The sequence below is a fragment of the Apteryx mantelli genome, chromosome Z, assembly GCF_036417845.1.
Source record: "Apteryx mantelli isolate bAptMan1 chromosome Z, bAptMan1.hap1, whole genome shotgun sequence".
NCBI lineage: Eukaryota > Metazoa > Chordata > Aves > Apterygiformes > Apterygidae > Apteryx > Apteryx mantelli.
The window spans coordinates 19,731,859-19,755,122 of NC_090020.1; the positions used below are offsets into that span (position 1 = coordinate 19,731,859).

Consider the following 23,264-nt stretch of genomic DNA (forward strand, 5'->3'; position numbering starts at 1 on the left):
TAATGTAGGCAATAGCCAAACAACAAGGACAATTTAATATTAACGTGAATAGTTAGCATTTAACTGAGACATAACGACCAATAATTTTGTTTCGTCTTTACCTATGCTGTCAGAGGCTTGGATGTCTTGCTGGGAGACTGGCTAGTTTCCTGCTAGTATTTTTGTTAAACAAGCAACTACCACCATTAGTCTCTAGGCTGACTATTGTCAGTCATTTCATAGGTGTCTGTACTCCTGATTCTTGTCAGCTGCTCGATATGTAGCCTTAATCTCCTGATAGTTTTTTTGACTCAAAACTGTGATCTGAAGCACTTATATCTTTCTAAACAACAAACAGCACCCACTGATGGCACTTGCTGTTAGATATAAGTGTAGCAGAAAGGTACTGAACATAGTTAGAGTTGCTGAATATCCAGTGCTGCATATTGCAACATCACCCACTGCTGACATCCACAGCCAAGAATCCACAGCTTCCCTAATTTCCAAATTATCAGGAAAGGGCTTCAGAAAATCTATCAGAAGTGTATCTTAGATCACCCTTCTTCATTTTAACCAATAATCTTTTTAACAACTTTAAAAACATAAACAGTCTATATTTCTAACATCAAAGTTTACAGTTCATATATTATACCTCATGAAAATAATTCCTACATGAATTGTAATAACACAAAGAAAACAAATCCCTTTCATTAAATGAACCATTACAGGTTGCAGGCCCATCTTCACAGGACAGCACAGTGCATTGTTCAAAAAAATGCACAGTGATTCTGGCTTACAGGGCAAATGAGCATTTTTCCCATTCTGTCTGCAAGTGGGTACATTAGGTGTTTGCTAACTGATCTAGACCCATTAATAGGAAAAAGCTTATGCCAGCTTTGAAAATATCACTCAAATGTTTGTCTCGAATGTTAAAAACAAGACAATAATTTCATCTTAAAACTTCTCTTGCATGCTACAAATGGGAGGGAATGGATGGTCCGGTTTCAGACTGTTCTTAGCATCAGCAGTCCTTCATCTGTGAACTGTCTTTATAGCTATGTTGCATTAATACAGAGTGAAGAGATATTTGTCATTCACACATAGTGGACAAGTGACTCTATGAGCAGCTTATTGCATATACAATCTCCTGAAAAGAGAATAAACAAGAAAATTGTTTCTTGTTAATTTTATGCAGGATGGCCTTCTAATAACAGTATGCTTTTTCTCACTACTGTCCCAGTCCATCTCTCTGTGAAGGAACCAGGTAATTTCTGCCTATTAGTTGGACAATCCTACCTCCTTCTACTGAAAAACGGGCATGAGTAGCTGTGTCAAAGGCTGCAGAGATATCCAGGAAGAGAATGAAAGTCTGCTACTTCTTGATGAAAAGGCAGCATTGATCTGTGCCACTACAGGCATTTCAGTTTTTCTGTTAGTGTGTTCATAGCTACCTGTTAATGTTCTAAGCTCTAAAAATATGGATATATTGTTGGTTGGTGAGAAGGTGGATGGTCTACCATGTTGCTTGAGAAGGATTCTTGAATATTCAAGCTCTTTTAAGGGAAGTAGGCTAAAAGTTGTTCATAGTACTTCCTGGAAGGTTTTTATGCACCAGGACTGATAAAGCAATTTGCAAGTGTGGATAGCTTTCAGGATCCAAAGAAATCTAATGAGGAGGTAAGGCAAGGGGCCATTTGGGAGCCACAGCGCTCCCAGTGTTTTGGCTGTTAAGTCTAGGGTGAAACAGTAACAAGTCCCCCGGCATGTGGAATGCTGCTCTTCTTTTGGAAGTTGTGCTGTCACACATGGTTAGAGTCAGTATGAGCAACATCAGGACCACAATTCTTCCTGTTCCCTTGGGGAATAAGAAGTAACTGACCACTGACCTAATCATGTGATCTTCTCTCCAGGATAAAAGCTAAGTTGCCACATTTCCTATATTCAATTTTTGGAATATACCCCATATGGTCAGGCTAGAGGTGCCTTGTGAAAACCTAATGGAAATAACTGAGGAAATGCATTGCCAGGACAACCTTCTCTTTTTAGCTTCTTCTCTAGTAAAAGGCAAGTAATCTTGCAAGTAATCCTGTCAGTAAAAAGACTTCTTGACCAGTTACAGAAGGCAAAACTACAGAATTCACACTGATGATTCCTTGTTTATAAAAGAGCAGATGGTCACATTACCATCAATGGTCTCTCTACGGGCATGATGAATTGAGGAAGAAGTCACAGCATCCCTCAGTAAAATTTATCTTATTTTTCTTGCCAGTCTTTCAGAAATAAAACTTAACCAAAAGTTGACCTTCTCTTGCTTCAACATTGGCTTTGGACAGTAATGAAAGGAACTTCTCTGCCGACTGGACAAATGGATGGATGAGTGGATAGAAGAGCTGGGACTCAGTCACTCTCCCAGGAAAGGATGATCATGCTTGATGCACTGTTTTAATAGTCTGCACAGAACACTTGCATGTCTAAGACAAGGGAACTAGTCAATTCTAATGAAAAACTGGGTATTGCTTGGGAAAAAGAAAACAAAGTGTATGGAGGTAAGTACTGTTGGAAAGAACTATCTACCTGGGAAATGCTAACAATTATCTTATTCATTTTTAGCAATCATATCCTTTCTTCTTTGTTTTGATACTTCTTAAACTTTAAAATGTGGAAGTTATCCAAATTTTCAATTGCTATTCCTTTTTCACTGTATTAAATTGTCATTACACTACAGGATTTTCCCACTGAGTGACACTGTGAGGAGCCTTGTATGACAACTGTGACTGTCTTAGTATAATCTGCAGATCCATTTGACAAAAGAAAGTTTTTAAAGTCACCACCCCAAAACTAAACTTCTAAACGTCTACTAATTGTTGTTAAGGGCAGATAAAGAAATGAACATTCCTTTTACCAGAGAACACTCAACCCTTGTTCCACATATTAGCTTTGTCCTAGCAATAACTTGTGTATGGGCAGAAAAAATGGAAACAGCTATCAGCTTCCTTGACTGTAAAATCAAAAAACAATCACTCAAAACAGTACAAAACACTTTGCACCATTTTAGTTGGCTCCAAGTTTCACCACTGCTGTCATCTAATGCTCAAAAGCTAGATTTAATTATGACAGTATCCAAAAATTCATGTTGTGTAAAATAGGGTCAATAATGTTCCTAATAAATTCAGTTTTCCCCTTTCTTCAATGAAACATGATCATTTCACTTTTTATTTTAAGAAGACACTAAATCATGAGAGTAATCAATATGAACGAGGTACTAAGAAAATGAAAAAATTCCTAGTAACATTTACTAAAACTAATTCTATCATACCCCTAATGATTAGTTTATAACCCTTAAATACTGTTCTGATGTTATTCCAAAACATTTAATGTTCTGTTAGACTAAGGGAATGTTATCAGTGCTCAGGATTTAACTCTAATTCTCTTGAAACTTGATATTATACTTAAGCCCAGGTTGTGGACTCCTGTGATCACATAGGCAACTTAGTTTTTCAGATGGAATACCTAGAGAATTTCTATTTATTTTTACTGAAGATAAAAAATTGAAAAATGTAGTCCTACAAGATCAAAACCCATAAACCTCCAAAATTTCAATCATTAAAATAGTCTAATTATTTTTAAGCTTACTACATGATTTCAAAGAAACACACTTACATTTTCTGAACAACTGAAAATGACTATAGTGCTGAAAGGCTGTTTTTTTCCCTACTGTGTTTTATAGGCAGAAGTAAATTAAACTGAGTTACTCTAGATCTATTGAAAACAGAATGTTTCTGGCCTTCTGTCCAAATTTTTCTCACCACCTCCGGTTCACATAAACAAATCAACTAATTATCACTACCTCTCTGCAAAGCAGAATTAGATGAATGTTGCTGGCTTCAGAGCCTAAGCCCATCTATATTAATTGCTGAAGATGAAAGCATCCTTTGTAACGTTCAGTCTCAAACATTCGTCCTGTTCTTCCCTCTAATATAATGATATAGCCTTAATAAATCTTCCCATCAGGTTCTTAGTTCTATCTTATTTGCATTTTTAATCTAAAAATCCAGTCTTAAAACATCTTTTACCAACTGATTTCTTATCCCACTCTTATCCTTTTCTGATGCAATAAAATTAATTTCTGTAAATGAAGAAATTACATTAATAATTTGTATCTGAAACATTACCTTGTGTATTTCACTTACTCATTAGAGATAAAGTCTCTACCATACACATCACATATTTATCTTCCTATATTTTTATAATGAAAATATGTTTTCAAAGTCTAATCTATTTTATGAAATGATCTTTTTCTATTTTATAAAATGATCTTTTGTCAGTTATCAGCCAACAGCAAGGCCAAACCAGACAGATTCTTGAACTCCAAGGGCTGAAATTCTGGAGGTTCTTGCTGCAACCAAGTGCTAGATCTAGAATACATAAAATTAGGCCACCATTTAAGGATATCTACTTACACAGTCACTTAAGTTTAGGCAACTACTTGCACAGAAAAAATATGAGTATCTCACATTAAGACCTATCTTAAGACCTGTTCCTCTGTTGAGGAATTTATGTAAGAAACCAGATTTTCAAAGCATCTGAGCACGTGCCTCAGAAAACAGAGAGGAAGTGTTCAGTGCCTACTGAAGAACCTACCAATAAACCTAGATTTAGGTATCTGGAAAAATGTGAATGTTATAGCTTGAGATTTTTTTTCTGTTTCTGTGGTTGTGACATTTTGCAGCTAACAACCAAACTAACAATTTGACTGATCTGAAGTCCAAGGAAGAAGACAGTTTTCCCACTGACTTCCACATACTCTGAATGCAGTCTGTGATATGAAACATGCCACAGCAACAAATGATTGCTTTGGGGCTTACTAATGGTTTTCTGAACCTGGCATCATCTTCTTGCCATAAATCAATTTCCAAGTGACAAGTAGCTTTTTGCAAAAAATCCCTGGCAACTTTCAGCCTCTCAATTCACTTTCCTTGAAAGTCATTTTGTTGTAGGTATAATGAAGAGGATTCCCCAGATAGTCTTCTTCCTTATCTGTTCAGCCAAACCCAGACAAATCTGTTTGTGAACATTAAGAAAGGGGTTGTGTATACAGATTTGTTTATCTTAGAAGCTGTGCTGATAATGCCATTTAAGACAAGATAATATATTTTATTAAAATAAATTTCATGCCTAGTAAAACCATGACAGTGCAACAGCTGAAAGAATGGAATATGTGGGAGCCAAGAAGAGTTTCTGAGCATGGTACCAGGATAGAAGCATATGAATTTCAGGTCATTAAATAAAAAATACACATTATAACTGCCATTTGTAGCAGCTGTCATGGATTCCCCTGCTTTACAAATGCCTTCACAGTCTTCCAGTAACAAAAAAGGTTCTTATTGAAGTTAGATGGGACACAAAAATATTTTTTGCAATTCCAGGATGAATTGTTATCAAAAAGCAGGGAATCTGAATGGGCACAAAAAGAAAAAAACTATTTCGTGTTCAAACAGAAAAGTTAAACTGAAAATTAGGGGATTTGTGAAGCCAAAATGTTTGACATTCTTCCTTACATGATCTTTTTAAACTACTGTTTAAAATAACTAAGTTAAGCACTGTTAAGGCAGTATCTCCTAAAAGATGTCCATGATATGAAAGCCCACAGTATCATAAGTCAGGATTCAGGTGCATTGGTGGTCCTATTTGATTGTATTTGACTGAAAAGCTTGTTGAAATGCTTCCACTTCTAAATCTACCTCATTAATCTGTTTTGCTTTTGGCATCTTAAGCATGCACTAACACTGTACTTCACAAAATGCATTCAATATAAAAAAGTAGTAAAACGCTACTGTTGCTAGCCAACATTTAAAATCCTAGCAGATTTTTATAATAGCTTTATAGTAAATCATTTTAATGGAATAATTTAAGTTATAGGGAAATTTTTCAGATAATGATTTATCTACTAGTAAGTGAAGATAAAGAAATTCCATTTGCTACTGAGTGGTGACTTTATAAATGTAACTCTGCTGCAAAAATATGTGGAACTGTAGTAAGCCAGCTGCAAAACTTCATGTCAGTTTACAGCAGGCACTGAAATACCTGATGTGATATGTATCATAATAGGATTTAATATCATACATAAGCCTCAGAGTATTCATAAAAGCTTCTTTGCCCCCCACATGGGGCCACTCTAATTCTAGTTGCTTCAGTCTACTTCAGTACTTCAGTACTATACCAATGCAAAGAAATCTCCTCTTTGTTGTATCAATTAGAAGTCATTGCTTCAGAACTGTTATTATTCCCAAAAAACAGCTTTTTGGTTTAATAGAATTGAATTTCAGACCCATTTTAATGTTTTTATGTTTGCTGAAAACATTTTAAATATTTCTGTATGTATTCTTCTATTTTGTTTTTGTTTCCTATGTTAAATCTTAGAAAACTTAACAATCACATTAATAAATACTATTTTATGACCTATTACCAGGTCAGGCAAGTAAGCTGAAGTATTACATAAGCTTTCTTTAATTTGTAAATTACTTTTTCAGATTTACACGAGGAAGCATTCTTACTAGATTTTTTCTGTATTTGAAGATTAGCACATATTGCATTAAACTGGATTTAATTTTGCTGTCATTCAGTACACTAGTGTCAAACATATCCTACATTTAAGCAAACATTTCTATCCTCTTAATGGTTCACTTGACAAGACACTCATATTCACAGAAACCATTAATTTGGAAAACTGAAGATGGACCTACTATATGAATGTCCCTTTCCAGAAACTGGCTTGGTTTTGTTATACTGTATTAGGCATCTTATAGGCATATTTGCTGTGCTAACAATTAAATTGAATCCTATTAAGCTGCTAACATCACTGATTTCCTTACACCAAACATATGACATTATTAAGTCACTGCTTGAGCTACTAAACATTGTATCATTTCCTCAGACAGATCTGTAAAATTATGCTTTTTTTAAATCAATATGAAACAATTCTTCAAGAAAAAAGTCCTTAGAATACTGCTGCCACTTTTACTTTTCATATTGTGCAAAAATGACAACTATTTCTACTAAATAATTTAAGTGTATGCCATAGTGAGTGGACATACAGATATATGTTCAAATTACATGCAAACTTGAAGCCACAGATAACTACAGCAGGAAACATTTTCCAATGACATTTGGCTTTGACGAAGACAGTGGTTTTAGGCTCACAAACAATGAAAGCTTGTATAATCTTAAACCCTTATACTGAACCAAAGGGACACTACACCAGGCCAAAAGGTTTAAATATAAAGACTAATCACATGAAAAGGAATGCAGTCTCAGAATTCTTGTTGTTAAAAAAAAAAAAAAAAAGAGGGCTTTTTGAGCCAAACTAATTTTTACTTATTTTTATATGTCAGTTAAAATAGAAAAATAGCAATTCAATTTACAAGTAGATAGCAACTCAAAACTTGGACTGCAGCTTTATTTAAATGGAATACCTTACCTCCAGGTAGAAACACAAAAAAATTCAGCTTCTTTTACATATGTACACAGACAGATATACATATATTTGTGTTGAAAAATATCAAAATTGTATCACAGAAATTTGAAAACCTGTCCTCACTGAGAACAGCTAGCAGCTGTGCACACAGTTAATCCTCTGACTTTTCTTGTAAGGACAATTCATAACACCAAGTCTGTATGCTGTTTATACATGGGTCAGAGTTTTTGAGGAACCAGACTACTGCACATAGCAGCTCAGGACTCTTCGGAATCAGGAGATTTCTTTTAGTTTGATCAAATTCCATGCTTATATGTCTTGATACTGACTTCGCAAGGATAGACTCGCAGAAGAAACTTTCCTCCTCCCTCTGCTAACTCCTTTTTCATTGTTCTCAGTGCCATTTGTTCATGACAGATTTCTGAAGATTTTGGGATGACTGTCTAAGAAAAGGGAGTGGATCATCATACATATCAATAAATAAGAAAAATGTTTAAAACAAACACATGTTTTAAAACTGATCTGTTCAGGATGGCTTAGTTCGCATTTTCCAAGTAGCAGACATATCACTGTTTTCAAAAATGCCTATAACACTATACGCAGTCATTAGATCCTAGAATGGGAATACTCAGATGGGGGTCATGCTAAAATTAGTCACTGAGCTCTTGTCTGAAAATATTTAACAGGTGTACATTCTTAGCAAAAACAGTCTGGTAAAGAATTCTTTCAAGCTAAATAGGACTGTTATGTTTTTGTTCAGTATTATTTCAATTCCTCTTCTTAGATCACAACAACTGTCAGACATCTATTTATGAATAGGAACATATAAGTTTCTGGGTTTTTTTACACACACACACACACACACACACACACACATATAAGAACAAATAAGAAATAGCCCAGCCAGCTGGCAGGTTTCAAAACAATATTTATCCCTTATGGCTATCTGTATTGCCCTATGTTAGGAATTAATCATTTCATATTACTGCTAATATTTCAAAACTAAAATTGATCTTGTGAACAGGTACAAATATGTGAAAGTGAAATAGTTCATTCTGTAGTTTTGGAAAAAAACTTTCAACTTGGCTGGATGAAATTCAGTGACAGATGAAATTCAGTGAGGAATAAAAGGGAGGAAAAGTGAACCTTTATGAAAACATAACTGTAGCCAGGCTAACTGGTTAGCTAACAACAACAAGAAAAATTATCTCTGTATATTCACTTAACAGATATAACTGAACAATCAGTCATGTTAAAATAATATGTAGGGCAATAGACACTTGAAAGAAGCTTCATGAGAAAAGAATATTGTTTATAGGAAAGAAAGTTGGCACAAATTTCTCAAAAAAAATCTGATGACTATAGATACCTTCTTGAGAAATTTTAAAAGGTTTTTAAGTTTAGCAACCTATGCTTAATCTTCCAAAGTAACTAATCATCTCTGAAAGTCTTGATTACAGGAATTTACATCTGAGCACAATCAACATATATAGTATTGCAGTTTTATTTGTTTGTTTCAAGTCACTGCCCTACTTTTCAGAACAAGCTTCTTAACATATACCTATAGATTTATACTAACTGTGGCAGTTAGTGCATGAAAAGGGAAAATTTGTCTCTAATAACACCACAGCTGAAAATTACCAAGAAAAAAATGGGGGAACAAGCTAATCACTGATGAATGGGAAAAAATTATTTGACCAGTTTTGCATCTAGGGAGATGAGTGAAAATATAAAAAGTATTAGCTATAAAAAATCTGAAGCACTTGGCAAAAACTTTCCAGTTAGACAATTTATGACTGTTATTCAATAATTTTCATTTATTTTATATGACTGTCCTCCCCTCTTTTTTATGTAGACCTATAATTCATTGTTTCAAATTATACTGCATGGAAGGCAAATGTTTTTGTTTGCCCTATAACAAAAGAAAATCTTTCAAAATAATTTATAATATTGCATTTAAATATTTTTAGTGCTTGACTACTTTATAAGCCAATTCAGGTATTCCATACTCCATACTAAAACTGTCCATAAGTTTTACATATATTGGCCACCTCTTCTTTTGCTTCACTCTTTCAAAAACTCCTTTTGTGTGACTGTGAAGTAGCCATGGTTTTCTCCTTAATCTTCCTTGCACAACTCCCCAGCAGAGACTTTATAACATAAACTGCAAAGAAACATTTTCACAGTAGGAACAACAGTGTTCGTCTTCAGAAAGAGGCATTAATAAGATAGGACTGTAATGAACATGCTAACTCTGGTCACAAGGTGTTGCACAGTCTGTCACATAATCATTGAAAATTGTGAAAGTTTTTTGAGAAAGATCTGGTTCTTCAAACTTCTCATGCTATATATGCTTGAGATAAATATCTGTCTTCCCCGTGTACACAGTTTTCGCACAGGTACTTTCATTGTTTCTATTTATTCAACTTTTAAGGGTCTTCTGTCCTACCAGCAGTCCCACTAGCAAAAATCATTGTAATTATAGAGTAAAGTCAGGTAAATGCTATTATATGTGGTTTATATAGCTCCAGTTGGAACACTGTAAATTTCTTCTACTATGCAGTTAATGCCCATAATAAATGCTGATCCTTCCTCCCATTGGTCTAGGAAATGAGAGGCAAATCACAGCTTATTTTTGAATGTTACAACTGTGCCACTCCATTTGTCTAATTTCCATGCCCCAAAAGACAGTTGTCCCAGAAGACAGTTAATTCAAAATAGTTCCTTCTCATCTTAGTACTAGTAGAGACAGTAAGAATACAGAAGTGAACATATATTGTCATGGAATCTACTGCTGACAGCAGAAGCTGGAAGTGTTGAATGAATCTTTTCCTTTCTTTTCTTTTTTTTTTTTTTTAGCAATCTGGAAATGTTCTGCACTTTTGTGGGTCTAATAAAAATTATTTCCCTAATTTATACTTCTCTATGCGTATCAGTGGACAAGAAAACACTGTTCAGTAAATATTTCATTTTTTATTACATGCAGCAATGACTGTTTGACATTAAATCAATTGGTTTATAAAAAAAGGATATATAAGGATCAGTTTATAAAAAGGATTATCTGCCCTAAGCACTTCCCATAGAAATTTTACTTTAATTCTTCCACCCATATACAGTGTCTGTGTTACAAAGATGCTATGTGTCAATATTTTTTATAATACACAATATAATCAACAATAATAGAGAAAATAACGGGTTGAGGAAATAAGCTGCCTTCTGCTTAAATGCCTTGTGTAGTTCTCTCTCTTTACTTCTCAGACAGCAAAGAAAACAAAGCAAATAGCAGTGACTGCAGAATGTAAATAGGTGTTCTGCTTTACTGAGCTTCTCCAGCCTTCTCTAAAACCTGCACTCCTCTGCTCTACAGTCCTCTAAAATATTGGAACAATACAGTTGGTAGTTGAAGCTGAGTTTGTTGAGGTCCTTACTGTCTGGGCAGAACTTCATCAAAGAATAATAATCAAAAAAATAATTTAAAAATGCAAAAAAACTGGACTCCTGAAAAGCAATAGCACAGAAGTGTTGTTGATTTCTCTACTATGGCAGCAGAAGGAGACAACTTATTTTCTCCTTCCTGAACAATTCATACTCTTGCACATGTTACTTGCCAGGATACTTTGTCTATATCCACAAAAAAAGTCTGTGATCCACCATTTGCAAGACTGCAGAACAACGTAAGGTGGCTTTAATAAGTGAATTGTCAATAAAAGGAAAGCCAGTACATAGTGCCTGCGGTGCATGTGAAGAGCCAATGTTTATCATGCCTTTCACTGCCTACTGAATATTGATAATTTTGAATGAATGAATCAAAGCCCTGTTCCACTGATATGGTTCTCAGCGCAGACTTTCAAGACAAAGAATTCCAAAAGAAGTAACAGTCAGTGGTTTGGGACACTCCTCCTGTCTGGAAGGAGACTTCCAGACACCTTTGAAAATTCCTGTACCCACTCAAACTCAGCACTTTCATGGGGGTGATTCTGTCCCACAAAGTAGCTGCCGGCTTTATAAATGAAACCTACTTTTGATTTTCTGTTTATCTCAGACATTCAGCCTTGGTCCAGAGCACGTAAAAGCTTTGCCTGCCTTAGAATGTGGCTTGATTTACTTTGGTAACGGAAAAAGGCCCAAACCTGCATCTCTGCTAATGCCTCAAAATGATGACAGCTGTAGTGGCCTTTTCTGCCCTCTTCTCACATTGCAAAGTTTCATACTCCAGAAACCAGACTTCACTTATATCCATAGTTCTTAGAGACACAAGTATTACAGTTTGATCACAGTATAAGAATCTAATGAAACAAGGTAAAACCTGTAGTGCCTGAGGTTATTGTTTCTGTGGTATAGCTGCCACACAGAGAAAACTGTCAAATTTGGCTCAAAAACGTGGATACATTGGCAAAAACATTGCTGTTCTGTGCTGCTCAAGTGATTTGTAGCAGTTGAGCTGAATGAAGTTAAAAACAGAAAGGAATACAGGTGGACACTTTAACTCCTGGGAACATCCTGACTTCACTAACCTCACATAACAGGGTAGCAAAGCTTGGACATCATGGGTTGAATTCTAACATCCTCCCCATGCTCCTCTCTTGTTCGAGATTCAGCACAAATGCTAAGTTGGGTCTCTGATAGCACCATTATGGCAAGACTGAAGAACATATTAAACATATGTGCACATCTTTCAGCAATACAGAGTCATATGCATACCCCATGGTGGAGCAAAGCCTAAGCGGACCATGGATGCAACTCACTCCAATCTGTTCTTCATTTCATTATGTCTCAAATTCCTTTTCACTCCTGTGTGTATATATTTATTCTCATAGCACCTGTTTGAGGCAGAGATGCACTCTTTCCCACAAAGGTATAATCAGATGGAGTCTTTTCCACAAGATGAAGACTTTACAAGATGAAGATTTGTACAGTATTGCAGAGTAGATGCTTAAACTAGGATTAGCTATCTTCCAGGCCTTTAGCACTGAAATACCTTTTGTCTTGAAAATCAATATAACAAGTCAATGTATTTATAGTTCTTCATACTTTAACCCTGCCAAAATTACCTTATGGTGCCCTGTTATTCTGGATGGTTCCAGCTTTCTCTGATGTTACCTCTCCATTTCAATCTCTAGTCTCAATATGTTCATGAACCTCTTACCAATTTCATAATTAATCCATAAATCTAATCTTGGGCCCAAAGTAGACTCCATCGGTTACAAAACAGAAGTATTATGTCTGGAAATATAAATATACATATATTGAAAATATATATGTATATTCATATATATGTATATTCTACATATAAATACATATGAAAGAATATATATATTCTTTTTATATATGTATTTCTTTTAATATATATTTTTCAGATTTCATACCTTTTAATTAGACAGTTATTTTTAATTTAATTTAAATTTAATCTACATCAATTTTACATTTTGAATCTGACAGCTATTAAAATCCACTTTTTGTTCATCACACACTTGCATATTCTTATTTGCTATACAGTTTTTTAACAGATTTATTTTTTTAAATAGCATTGCACTATTTGAATAAGAAATACACAGTAAACTCTACATATGCCTTAGAAGAAATTGAACAAATAACCAATACGGGTAGGAAAGAAACAGATAACATTTTAGAGACTGCTAATATTGATACTTACAAATCCTTTACCCTTTTCAATCTCTATTGCTCTCAGTAGAGAGATGAGGGTTGTTTTTTTCTTTCTTACAAAATTCAAAGTGAGAATGGTTGGTTTAGGACTATAGCTTTAAAAACACATGCACACATATTTAAAGACCAGTGTCTTGTAAACACATTTTAAGAATACACGTATTCTACCCCTCAGTGAAACTCTGTAGACAAGGAATACTTCTTCATCTAAATTTTCCCTTGTTTTTTGCTTTTTTTCTTCTCCCTTCTTCCATCTCCCTTAACATATTAAAATTGCAGTGCAATATGAAATGTGGTTTTATCCTCATTTTTAATAACACAGAAGCTGCAAATAAAATGGGTTTTTATCACTTAAAAAAGTAAAAGGAAAAAGCTTATCTTAGGGAGTTAAGAATAAATACGTCATGCCGCCAAAACATAAACCTAACTATCAATCTTTACACTTCATTGGCTAGACTGGGAAGAACTTTTGAAAGATAACAAAGGGAGAAATCACAGAATTAGAGATAACAACTTTAAATATTAAAATGTTTGTTTATGCCAGATTACCTTTAAGAAAAAAACGTGTAAGTACACAATATTACTTTTGACTCCAACAGTAGCACCAGGACTGTCTACACTGATCAACACAGCTAATAAATATATATGAAAAAGTCTTTCATTATTCTTTTTTGGAAATCCAATTCAGAGAAAAATAAGAGAAAATTAACCTCCTTGTCTCCCTAAATATTTTGGGATAGAAGGATCAGAAAAGTAATTTAAACCATTTGTTTTACAAATATTCTTCTAAATTCCATAAATCAGACTGTTCATCACCTGTTAATATAAACAGGCCCCTAGCAGTATGTCCACAAATCAAATAATGCTATGCGATACTGCAATACAAGACCATAATCTTCAGCTGTAAAAGAATCCTTCCAAACTGAAGAGTGATATTACATTAAGTATCTCCAAATCCAGTTTCCATTTATTTCCAGGAGACGGAACGAAACACATTTATTCCTGTTAGTACTTTTTAGACAATAGACTTGGCAAGACATTCATGTCCTCCCCTTGAGAGATGTTTAAAAAGAATGAATTTCTCTTTTTCCATCATCAAAAGCTTTTTGCTGAAGTAAAAATATGATTCAGGTGACTTGCAGGATTGATAAAAAAAAATCTTTTTATGTGTGGTATCTTGTGGTAAAAAATCTTGTAGCAGCTTAAATTCATCAAAAAACATTTCTGTATTTTTTTTGCCATTTTCTGCCCTTTTCTGCAAGCACAAATTTATGTATAAATGTTTATCATGTAAAGCACTAAAACACAAACCAGATACATTCATAAAACATTGTTTTTCAATCAATAACTGATATAAGTAGCTTGTTGTATACGCAACCTCCTGTTTTACTTATCTGTTGCTTTGTTTCAAATGATAGTTTCTATTCTTCAGTCTACTCTGTAGATCCCTCAGCATCATTTGGCATTACTATTTTATAGTGAAAAGTCAGAAACATATTTTCAAGTATTAAAGGAAGAAGTTCATATTTAATAGCATTAGGCCTATAATACTGCCCATTTGAAAAAATAAAAAATGTACTTACTCTCCTGGACTACAGGGAAACACTCCTTTTACAATAGTATAATACTTTCAGCTCAAAAAAACAAATTAGTTATGTTTATAGAGGACTTACCACGTAAAACAGTGAGTCTTGTGGACACACTTATTTCACCCACACTATTGGAAGCAACACATTCATAAATAGCTTCATCTCGTGGAGTCCGCAGTGGTTGTATTCTGAGAACTGATCCAGATCCATCGTCAAACTCTATTACCTATTGAAGGAAACAACAGCTGTCACAGATGTTGTTACAAAGGCCTACCCCTGAGTTAATCTGCGCATCAACGGGTGAACTATCAGTATTGCGATATCAAAGCCAGGTTCATTTTTCAGATGCACATACAATGGCAAATTCAACACAGGTGGGAATACGTTTAAGTGGCAATGCCATGTAACACCTACTGCTGTTCAGTGAACATTCAATTGCCACTCTAAGACAGTTTCAAGAAAGGATAGGACAAAAAGAAAAGCAGCTAACAAGGGCTGCAAGAAAGTAGTTCAGAACTTAATGCCTCTTGCTTTTTATCCTGAAGCTCATCACCAGTCCCCCTCTTTTATCTTAACTTCAGCACTTTACCGTCATATGCCCGTTACATTCATTTTAATTGCTGCAGACTATCCTCTCACGCTCCTCACAGAGCAGAGTGCACTCTTTCACTGCGCTCACAAGTGAAAACAGCCCAGCCTCTTCTGAACAAGACATGGCCACTCAGTTTAGCTATGCATTTAGCTCACAGGACATAATTTTATTCAACGATGTATGATAAAACATGTGACCAGTTAAAAGACTAAACAATAAGGATATACTTTGTGGTTTAACTTTTAAACTGCACTATTTACACATGAAGTATCCATTTTCTATAAGAAAGAAAGAATCAAATGGCTCTTTCCTTTTTCTTGTTCTGCAGTTTGCACAATCACATCAGATATTGGTGAGTACTCCATTTAGTCCAGGCACAGGAGAAGTCTTTCTAACAACTAAATAGTAACAACAACAGCAACAACCACAACCACCACCACCACCACCACCCCCCTACTTCCCACTTTATACCAAATTAATAGATTAGTACAACCATCAGGCAGATGGTACCAATTCAGAAAGTATAGTTGTGATTCTTTTTTACAAAATAATTAATATTTGGCCATAATCTATACATGCACATACAAAAGATATACAGAAATAATTTACATATATACATGGTTGTGCATGTTTGTGTGTGTGTCTGTGTGTCTGTGTGTCTAATTTACCTGCATTTAAACTATTCAGACCTCTGCACTCACTGAGACTAAGAGAGAAAGAGAGGGAGTACAGGAGTCGGGAACTATGACTATATGCACAATACCTCCCCAAATACATTATAAGAATTGTGTGGTTTCTTCTTAGGAGTGGGAGAGGTCTAAATGGAAATAACATAATAATTTGTTTTCTGAGCAGAAACTGGTTGCATAGCCCACAGGCTGAACTCCTTTTCCATGTTCCTCAAGTAAAGCCATTGTCCTAAACAAATCTAGGCAATACAAAGACCTCCACTGGATTTTAATACAAACAAAATAACAACTAGTATTCTTGATAAATTGACCTCTGAGAGGAAACAGAAACTTTCACAGTCTTAAAAAGAAGCCTAACAATTTGCATATAAAAAATGAAAACACAGGATGCCAATAATCCCAGTCATTATACCTAAAATTTTTATTGTTTCAGTCTGAATGTTAAATACGCCTAGAAGCAAGATGGCCAATGGAAACAATTAGAGCAGACTGGTCTGGATAAATATTGCAGAGTTTAGGTTTTAAGTCTGGTGACTCCAAAATAATTATCATATATATATATGATAATACATATATACATATGTACATACATACATACATATGATAATTATATCATATATCAATAATTATCATAAAATGTTTCCAGTGATTAACTCTCCCCTTTTCTCTGTATCATAGGTAGTTAATTCCTCCTGCTCCCCCATCTACTGACACAGATGGCTTTTAAAGGCACAGATTTGTGTGGGAATAAAATCAGCTTCATGCCACAGGGTAGAATGGTGGAATGTTTTATTTGCCTTTTCACCCTTCTCTGTTTCCTTTTTAAGTTTCTCTGAGCAAGACTTCTGAGTAACTTAAAGATGCTTTTTCTAGTTCATCTTATTTGAATTGATTTGAAACAGGAAGAGAAAAGAAGAATACTCCCATACCATGTTCATCCATACCATGTATTTGTTATATAAATAAAAGATGGAAGATTAATAGCAACGTCTCACAAAGTCTTCCCTTTGCCTTTAATTTTAGGAACAGTATATGTCTGTCATTAACTACTCGGGTAATACGCAGCTGTAAAAATTATTCTGTGAGCAAAACCATGCCATGATTCCATTCCATTTTCAAATACATACAGAGGCCACTGTCAAGAGGGAGGGCATAACTATTTGCTCCTCTGTTGCTAGTACAACAATTATCATGTAGCTCTAGTTCCAGCAAAAAAAAAGATTCTGATTAGATATGACCAAAAATTTTTTAATGTCAAGGTTCATGAAATTGCAAGAGACTTTATAAAAACAAACATATAACCCCCAGCATCCCTGGGGAAGAAGATGGATTTAGATGGATTCTTGAGGACCTTTCTACTTTATTTACTACACTTTTATAAAGATGAGTGGCCAGGTAAACTATTTTTAATGTCCTGTATTACCAAGTAGTGAAGCACAGGGACATATATAAGATATTAATCTGAGAGAACAAGAAGAGAAACTCAACTAAATATTTTATTATTGCAGTACTTGACAATCCTGGATGTTTCTTTTTTTCCCAAATGTTCCATGTGCGTACTCTGAATCTCATTTCCACTGTTGATTTAGTTATTATTTACAAATTCTATAGCATGAATTAATGACCTTATTTTGGATGGGAAAGGAAGCTGCTTAAAATGTTGATGTGCTCTGTACTTTACTTTGATGCTTTGTAAGTACTCTCCTCAGTGGTTATAATAAACATAATAAAATACTTTGTGTTTTGTATTTCTTTGAAATACATTCCATCCTACTTGACTGTACAGCTTGTTCAGCATTACACTGAAGGGATTTTTAAAACATTTTATATTAAACTTTTACGGTTATTCAAATATTTTTATGGAAATAAAGCCATTGTATTTTTGCTTATTCTCCCTAAGGCCAGGTACATAAGTACACAGAAAACAAAATATGAAGCAAATAAAACACCACACACTGCAAAGTAAAACAGAACAAAACAATAAACATGTATACGCCCAGTCTTCCACTGTTCAGAGCTGACCTTGATTGAAATTTTTTTGACCAGAATGAGAAAAACTGCACAGAGTTTATGATAAAATTCTGATTTTCTCTCCTCTATTCAATTACAGCTCTGCATATGCTCTTCAAGGAGCAAACCATTCTTGGTGCTAGGACACATTTACATTAATGCCTTTCTTTCTCACATTGTATTAAACATACTTGCAAAGAATTATATTGGCTAGTGAATATATTGATAGATTCTGTTCACTACCAGAAAAACTTCTATTGTTTTTAAATATTTTTTTTTTAACAGAAAGAAATATAAAATTTAGTCTACATAAGAAATGCAGTTCTTTCTTTTCTGCTGATCCAAGACTCATCTGAAAGCCCAGGGCAAGGTATCCTCTGAAATATTACTAAAAATGAACACAGATGAATTCAACAGTGAACTTTTTATATGTGTGTCTTAGATCATTTGCTTATTAAGTGTATATATAAATTAGTAATAGTCATTTGCCAAACAGCTATTTTCGTTATGCAAAAGTCTCTTATTTAACACTGAAAATACATTGTGAAGAGACACAGCCAAAACTGTACACAGTCAATCCCAGTCTTGGTAGCCATCTTACATGCCTTCTCCCATTTTGAGTTTTTCGTTCAGGTCAGAGGTCAGTCCATATTGATCTTAATTGTTTCTGCTGCTAAAAGAAAGAATAACATTTCTTGCTTTATTTCTCCAAAAGACCCTGTATCCTTTGAACAGATTATCTTCACTGTTTCCTTTAACTGATGGTCATGGAGGGAGAAGAAACAGCTTTCTCTAAAGCCTTTTTGAGGCTATTGTTAAGAAAAGAATCAAAAGCAAACCAGTTTTATACATCCCCTTCAGCAGCAGGAACTATAATGTCCCTCTCATATCTCTGCAATAGTGGTAAGCAGCTGTGGCAGCAGAAGCAGCAGCAGCCTAGGTCTGTTTTGGGTGCAGACTGTCGCAAGAGGAGGTGGTTTGCTCTCTGGAGACAGCAATCACCGCTCAAGTAATTTTCCCTCATCTCCTTCATGGTAAAGACAGCACGCTGAACAGAAGCATGCAAAAGCTCCCCAGTTAGATCATGTTGATTTAGAAAACAGAGGCAGCAGTAGTTTTCTCTTTCATGGTGCTGTGCACAACCGGTTTGCAAAACAAAATCTTCGCAAGAGTGCCCCCACTGAATTATTCCCAACAGTCATAGCTATTTTGCTTAATCACTAATAACAAAGCTCACATACTGAGATTAAAAGCAAGGTTAGAATTAATGTTTTTCAGAGGAACAGAACAATGGACCTAATACCTCAAATCTCTGATTGCTGACTTTCTTCCCCTTTTTGTTCCAGACAATTTTAGGTCTTGGGTCTCCTGTAGCTTGACAGATAAATGAGGCGACTCCTCCAGAGACCCCTGTCTGGTCAACGGGAGTTCTTGTAAACTTTGGTGGTGCTGAAAAAGAAAAATAAATAATAAAATGAATTTAAGCAGTAGACATGAAAAAAACATGTCAAGATTTCAAAATGTAAGAGAAAATGTTTTGTTTCTCTAGTGATAGTATTCACCTGAAAGAGAAGGTGTTAAAAAAAATAACTAAAAGGTCAGAAAAGCACTTACAGATTTTACTAGTGAAATTTATATTAAAACAGAAGTGTAATAGCATCATAATAGCAAGATCACACATTATATTTTATCACCATTATAAATAAAAAATTGAATTTGTCTTCTGTTGCAAAATGAGCTCATCAATCAGCTTGAATAAGATCATGATTTATGACTTGATGTTATGATCACAGGATGTCATGAAAGCAGACTTCCCACCTTTGAGCCATTAAAATCAATGACATTTAGGAGAAAGTATTTGCAGGTTTGTGCTGGTGGATGTAAAAGCCTGTGGATTAAGAGTCTGGGCAGTAAGGACTTCAACAGAAGAGAGATTTATGCTAGCCCAAAGTTTCACATATAACTCCTGTTTGCTTCTAAATTATTCTATTGTCAGAAAGAAGTAGTGAAAAAAAGATCCAACTATTGCAGGGGCAAGAAAGGAGAGAGAATGGGAAAAATTACTAATAGAAGTAGGAGAAGAAATGTTCATTATTTTTCTTTTTCCTTCTACTTTTTTTACAATGTTATTGAACTTCAGTTATCAGTCTTCAGGTGAAACAAGACTTTCAAATACACCAAGAAAAGATATCTCCTGATGAGTAATATAAAAACCTATGGAAAGATGTTTAAGAGTTCATGAACACAATTACATCATTCTCTTACTTAGCTGAGTAGCTTTTAGAAATCCAAAATATTTGAGGATGCTGATTTGAATGGTATGAAATAAATACTTATAAATAACAGAAAAAGAGTTTTGCTATATGGTCTTTCTCAATTTTAAGCTGTTACATATAGCTGTTCAATAGCAGTTGCTACAATTCATTTTTGCTGTGCTCTTTAACTTTCAATAAACAGCTCCTCTCTCTTCTCAATCTCTTTGGTTGTCTTCACTTTCTTCTTTTAGTCCTGACAGTTATGGACCTATTCCATACTAGTGTTTGTTTTTAAGTTGCTGCTTTTCACTTCTAATGTCTAACCACTTATTCTGCTAAACTGGCAAGCAATACTTCTTGTCAGGTTGTTTATTAACAAGACAAAAAACCAGCAGGCTATAAGTATGTACGTAACACAGAAAAATCTTGAAATCATTTAAAATGTCAAGAAATATGGTGTGGCCGTTATCATAATCAAACACACTGTGTTGCTGTATATTGCAGAGATGTCAGACAAAATAATTATTGTTACAGTCTCAACTTTTCAGAATGCTGTAGGATCCTTGAATCCATTCACTGTGCTAGTTTTGACCACTGAGCACTACCTGTTCACTGAGAATGCAATACCTGAAAAGAAGCGCAATTGCAAGTCTGAGCATAGCAAAATAATGTGCCACTGCTGCCATGGGGAACTTATGAAAGAACAGCTCTGATGACAAAAAAACCTCCAAATCCACAGTGAATAAAACACAGAGTTACAGCAAAGAAACTAAAAATTCTTTCCCATGTCACAAGCTTTAAGCCTTGTCCACAAAAAAGACAGAAATACACTCTGATGAAGAGCATCTGGGTTTCACCAAAGCTGCTAGCTTTGAATCCTTTTCCATGCATGTATTAAATTAGCACTCTGATATGTAAAAAGACATAACTGAACCTGATATATTGATATTCTGTGGCACAAGCTGTGACTGCGTGTCATCAAGTGAAAACTGATGGACTATCATTCTCTTTATATTCTTTCTGACATATTGCAATTCAGTGTTGAACCTCAAACCAATGAAAGAAAAACACTGTGCGGGCAAAGTCCATCAGCACACAGTAAGTCTGGATAGTAGCTCACAGGCAGCTTTTAAATCCTAAACGTACGCCACACTGATATATTCAGTGACTGGCCCACTGATAATCTGCACATCAGTAGTTAGTTATTTCCTTAGAGACAAGGTCTGTTTTTCAAAATTTGCCAGATTTATCATGCATTCAAAGGATCAAGGAGGAAATGCGATTCATTTAAGAATCACACTGTGCATTCGTTCCTGCAACATTCAACTTAGCTATCCTGGGAACAGGAGAACAACAGATATTTAAACAACAAAGCAAAGAAAAGCAAAAAAAATGCTAAACAACAACATGTTGGACTATCTTAAACTAGCCCTGTAAAAAGAGAAAAAATATTCTACCTTTGGGTTTTATACCACTGCCAGTCACCATACTGCCTATGGTTGTGTCATGCATTTACTGATATAAAGTAAATTGTAGAAGTGATAATAATAATAAAAAAAAGGAGACGTAAAGGGGAAGTCCTTCTCTCCATATCAGACATCCAGAGACAAATTCCCCATTGGTGCAGTTCAGGTAAACCCAATGGACCTTGTACAAGTTTACACCTTAAAACAATTTGCCTTCTCAGTTATAATATATTCTCATGTTGCAGAAGAAGAAGAAGAAGAAGAAGAAGAAGAAGAAGAAGAAGAAGAAGAAGAAGAAGAAGAAGAAGAAGAAGAAGAAGAAGAAGAAGAAGAAGAAGAAGAAGAAAAGTCTTCACTTCCAAAACTGTGCAAACTGCAGTGCTGGTTACCAAATAGTTCATACAGCAACACATATAAAACAAAGCATTTTCCTCAAAGCTTAACAGGTGTTAGAGCCAAAACTAGTTTTTCTGAAATACTTCAGCTAGCACTGGGCCCAGTGTAGTGAAGAAGGACTATAACCAATAGGCCTCTTAAAAGAATTACTGACCAGCTTCTGCAGAGCTATAGCCACAGAGTGGGGTTGCAGAAATAGGGCTGAAAACCTAATCTGGCTTTGGTAACTAAGAGAATAACAGTGTTTTTTCCAGACCCAGGCTGAATTTTTGCTGAACTGACAATTAGTAAATGAGTTGTCTATAAACTAATGATGCTTGCTATGAAGAAGCAGAGGCAAAAGATGAGAATAGTTGTTATGTAATGATGTAATTCCCTATTTACAGACATTTTTCAATAAAAATTATATTCTGAGGTAACACTGTATAGACTACATTATTAACAGCATTAAAAAAGACATTTCATATTCCAGTGTAGAAGGGAATGGTGATATCTTTGTATCTCATTCAGATTCCAATACAGTCGGGAAAAATGGGGTTACATGCCTGGTCAAAGTTTTCTTTTGCATAAGTAAGTAGTGCCTCTAAGAAACCATTGGCACAATGGTACTCCAGTTTCTAATGTTGAAAGAAACACTGTTATCATTAAGGTATCATACAGTAGGAGGGAAGTTCGATTATTATTAAAACAAATAATTTTAGTTGAAAAAGTAGCGGTATTAAACATATATGATACAGAAAAATAGAAAAGTCATAGCAGTGCTGAACAATTCACACATTTTACTGCACAAAAAGACTGGTTTTAGCAGTTCATCCTTACATTCACAGAATAAAATTTAATTGGGCAAATCAGTTAAATTCTTTGCTTCAGGCTCAGCAACTGCACGAGAAGGATAATATCTGCATGTTTAATAGGTGTTGTGAGGATTAACTCATTTATGGTTAGGAGGCACTCAGACTAAGGTGATGGCGAGCCATGCAGACAGAACCATCTTTTCAGCATACTCATCTCATTACATATGAAGTGACCATCATCAGTGTAAGAATATGTTAAATTATACCCAGACAGAACCCAAAACAAAACTAGGACTTGTTGCCTTTATCTTTTTAAAGGTTGTTAATTAAAGTTTGACACAAATTATCTCCACAAT

At 34.8% G+C, this 23,264-nt stretch overlaps 1 protein-coding gene across 1 annotated transcript in view; it reads right to left on the reverse strand.

Annotated features, from left to right (window-relative positions):
• PTPRD (protein tyrosine phosphatase receptor type D) overlaps nucleotides 1-23,264 on the reverse strand; it is a 367,736-nt gene that overhangs the window by 205,019 nt on the left and 139,453 nt on the right. Inside the window, exons 3-4 of the mRNA XM_067316504.1 lie at nucleotides 19,301-19,446; nucleotides 14,791-14,932 (exon numbers count right to left, since the gene is read on the reverse strand). Of these exons, the coding sequence (XP_067172605.1) occupies nucleotides 14,791-14,932; nucleotides 19,301-19,446 (288 nt within the window). The remainder of the gene's footprint in view (nucleotides 1-14,790; nucleotides 14,933-19,300; nucleotides 19,447-23,264) is intronic.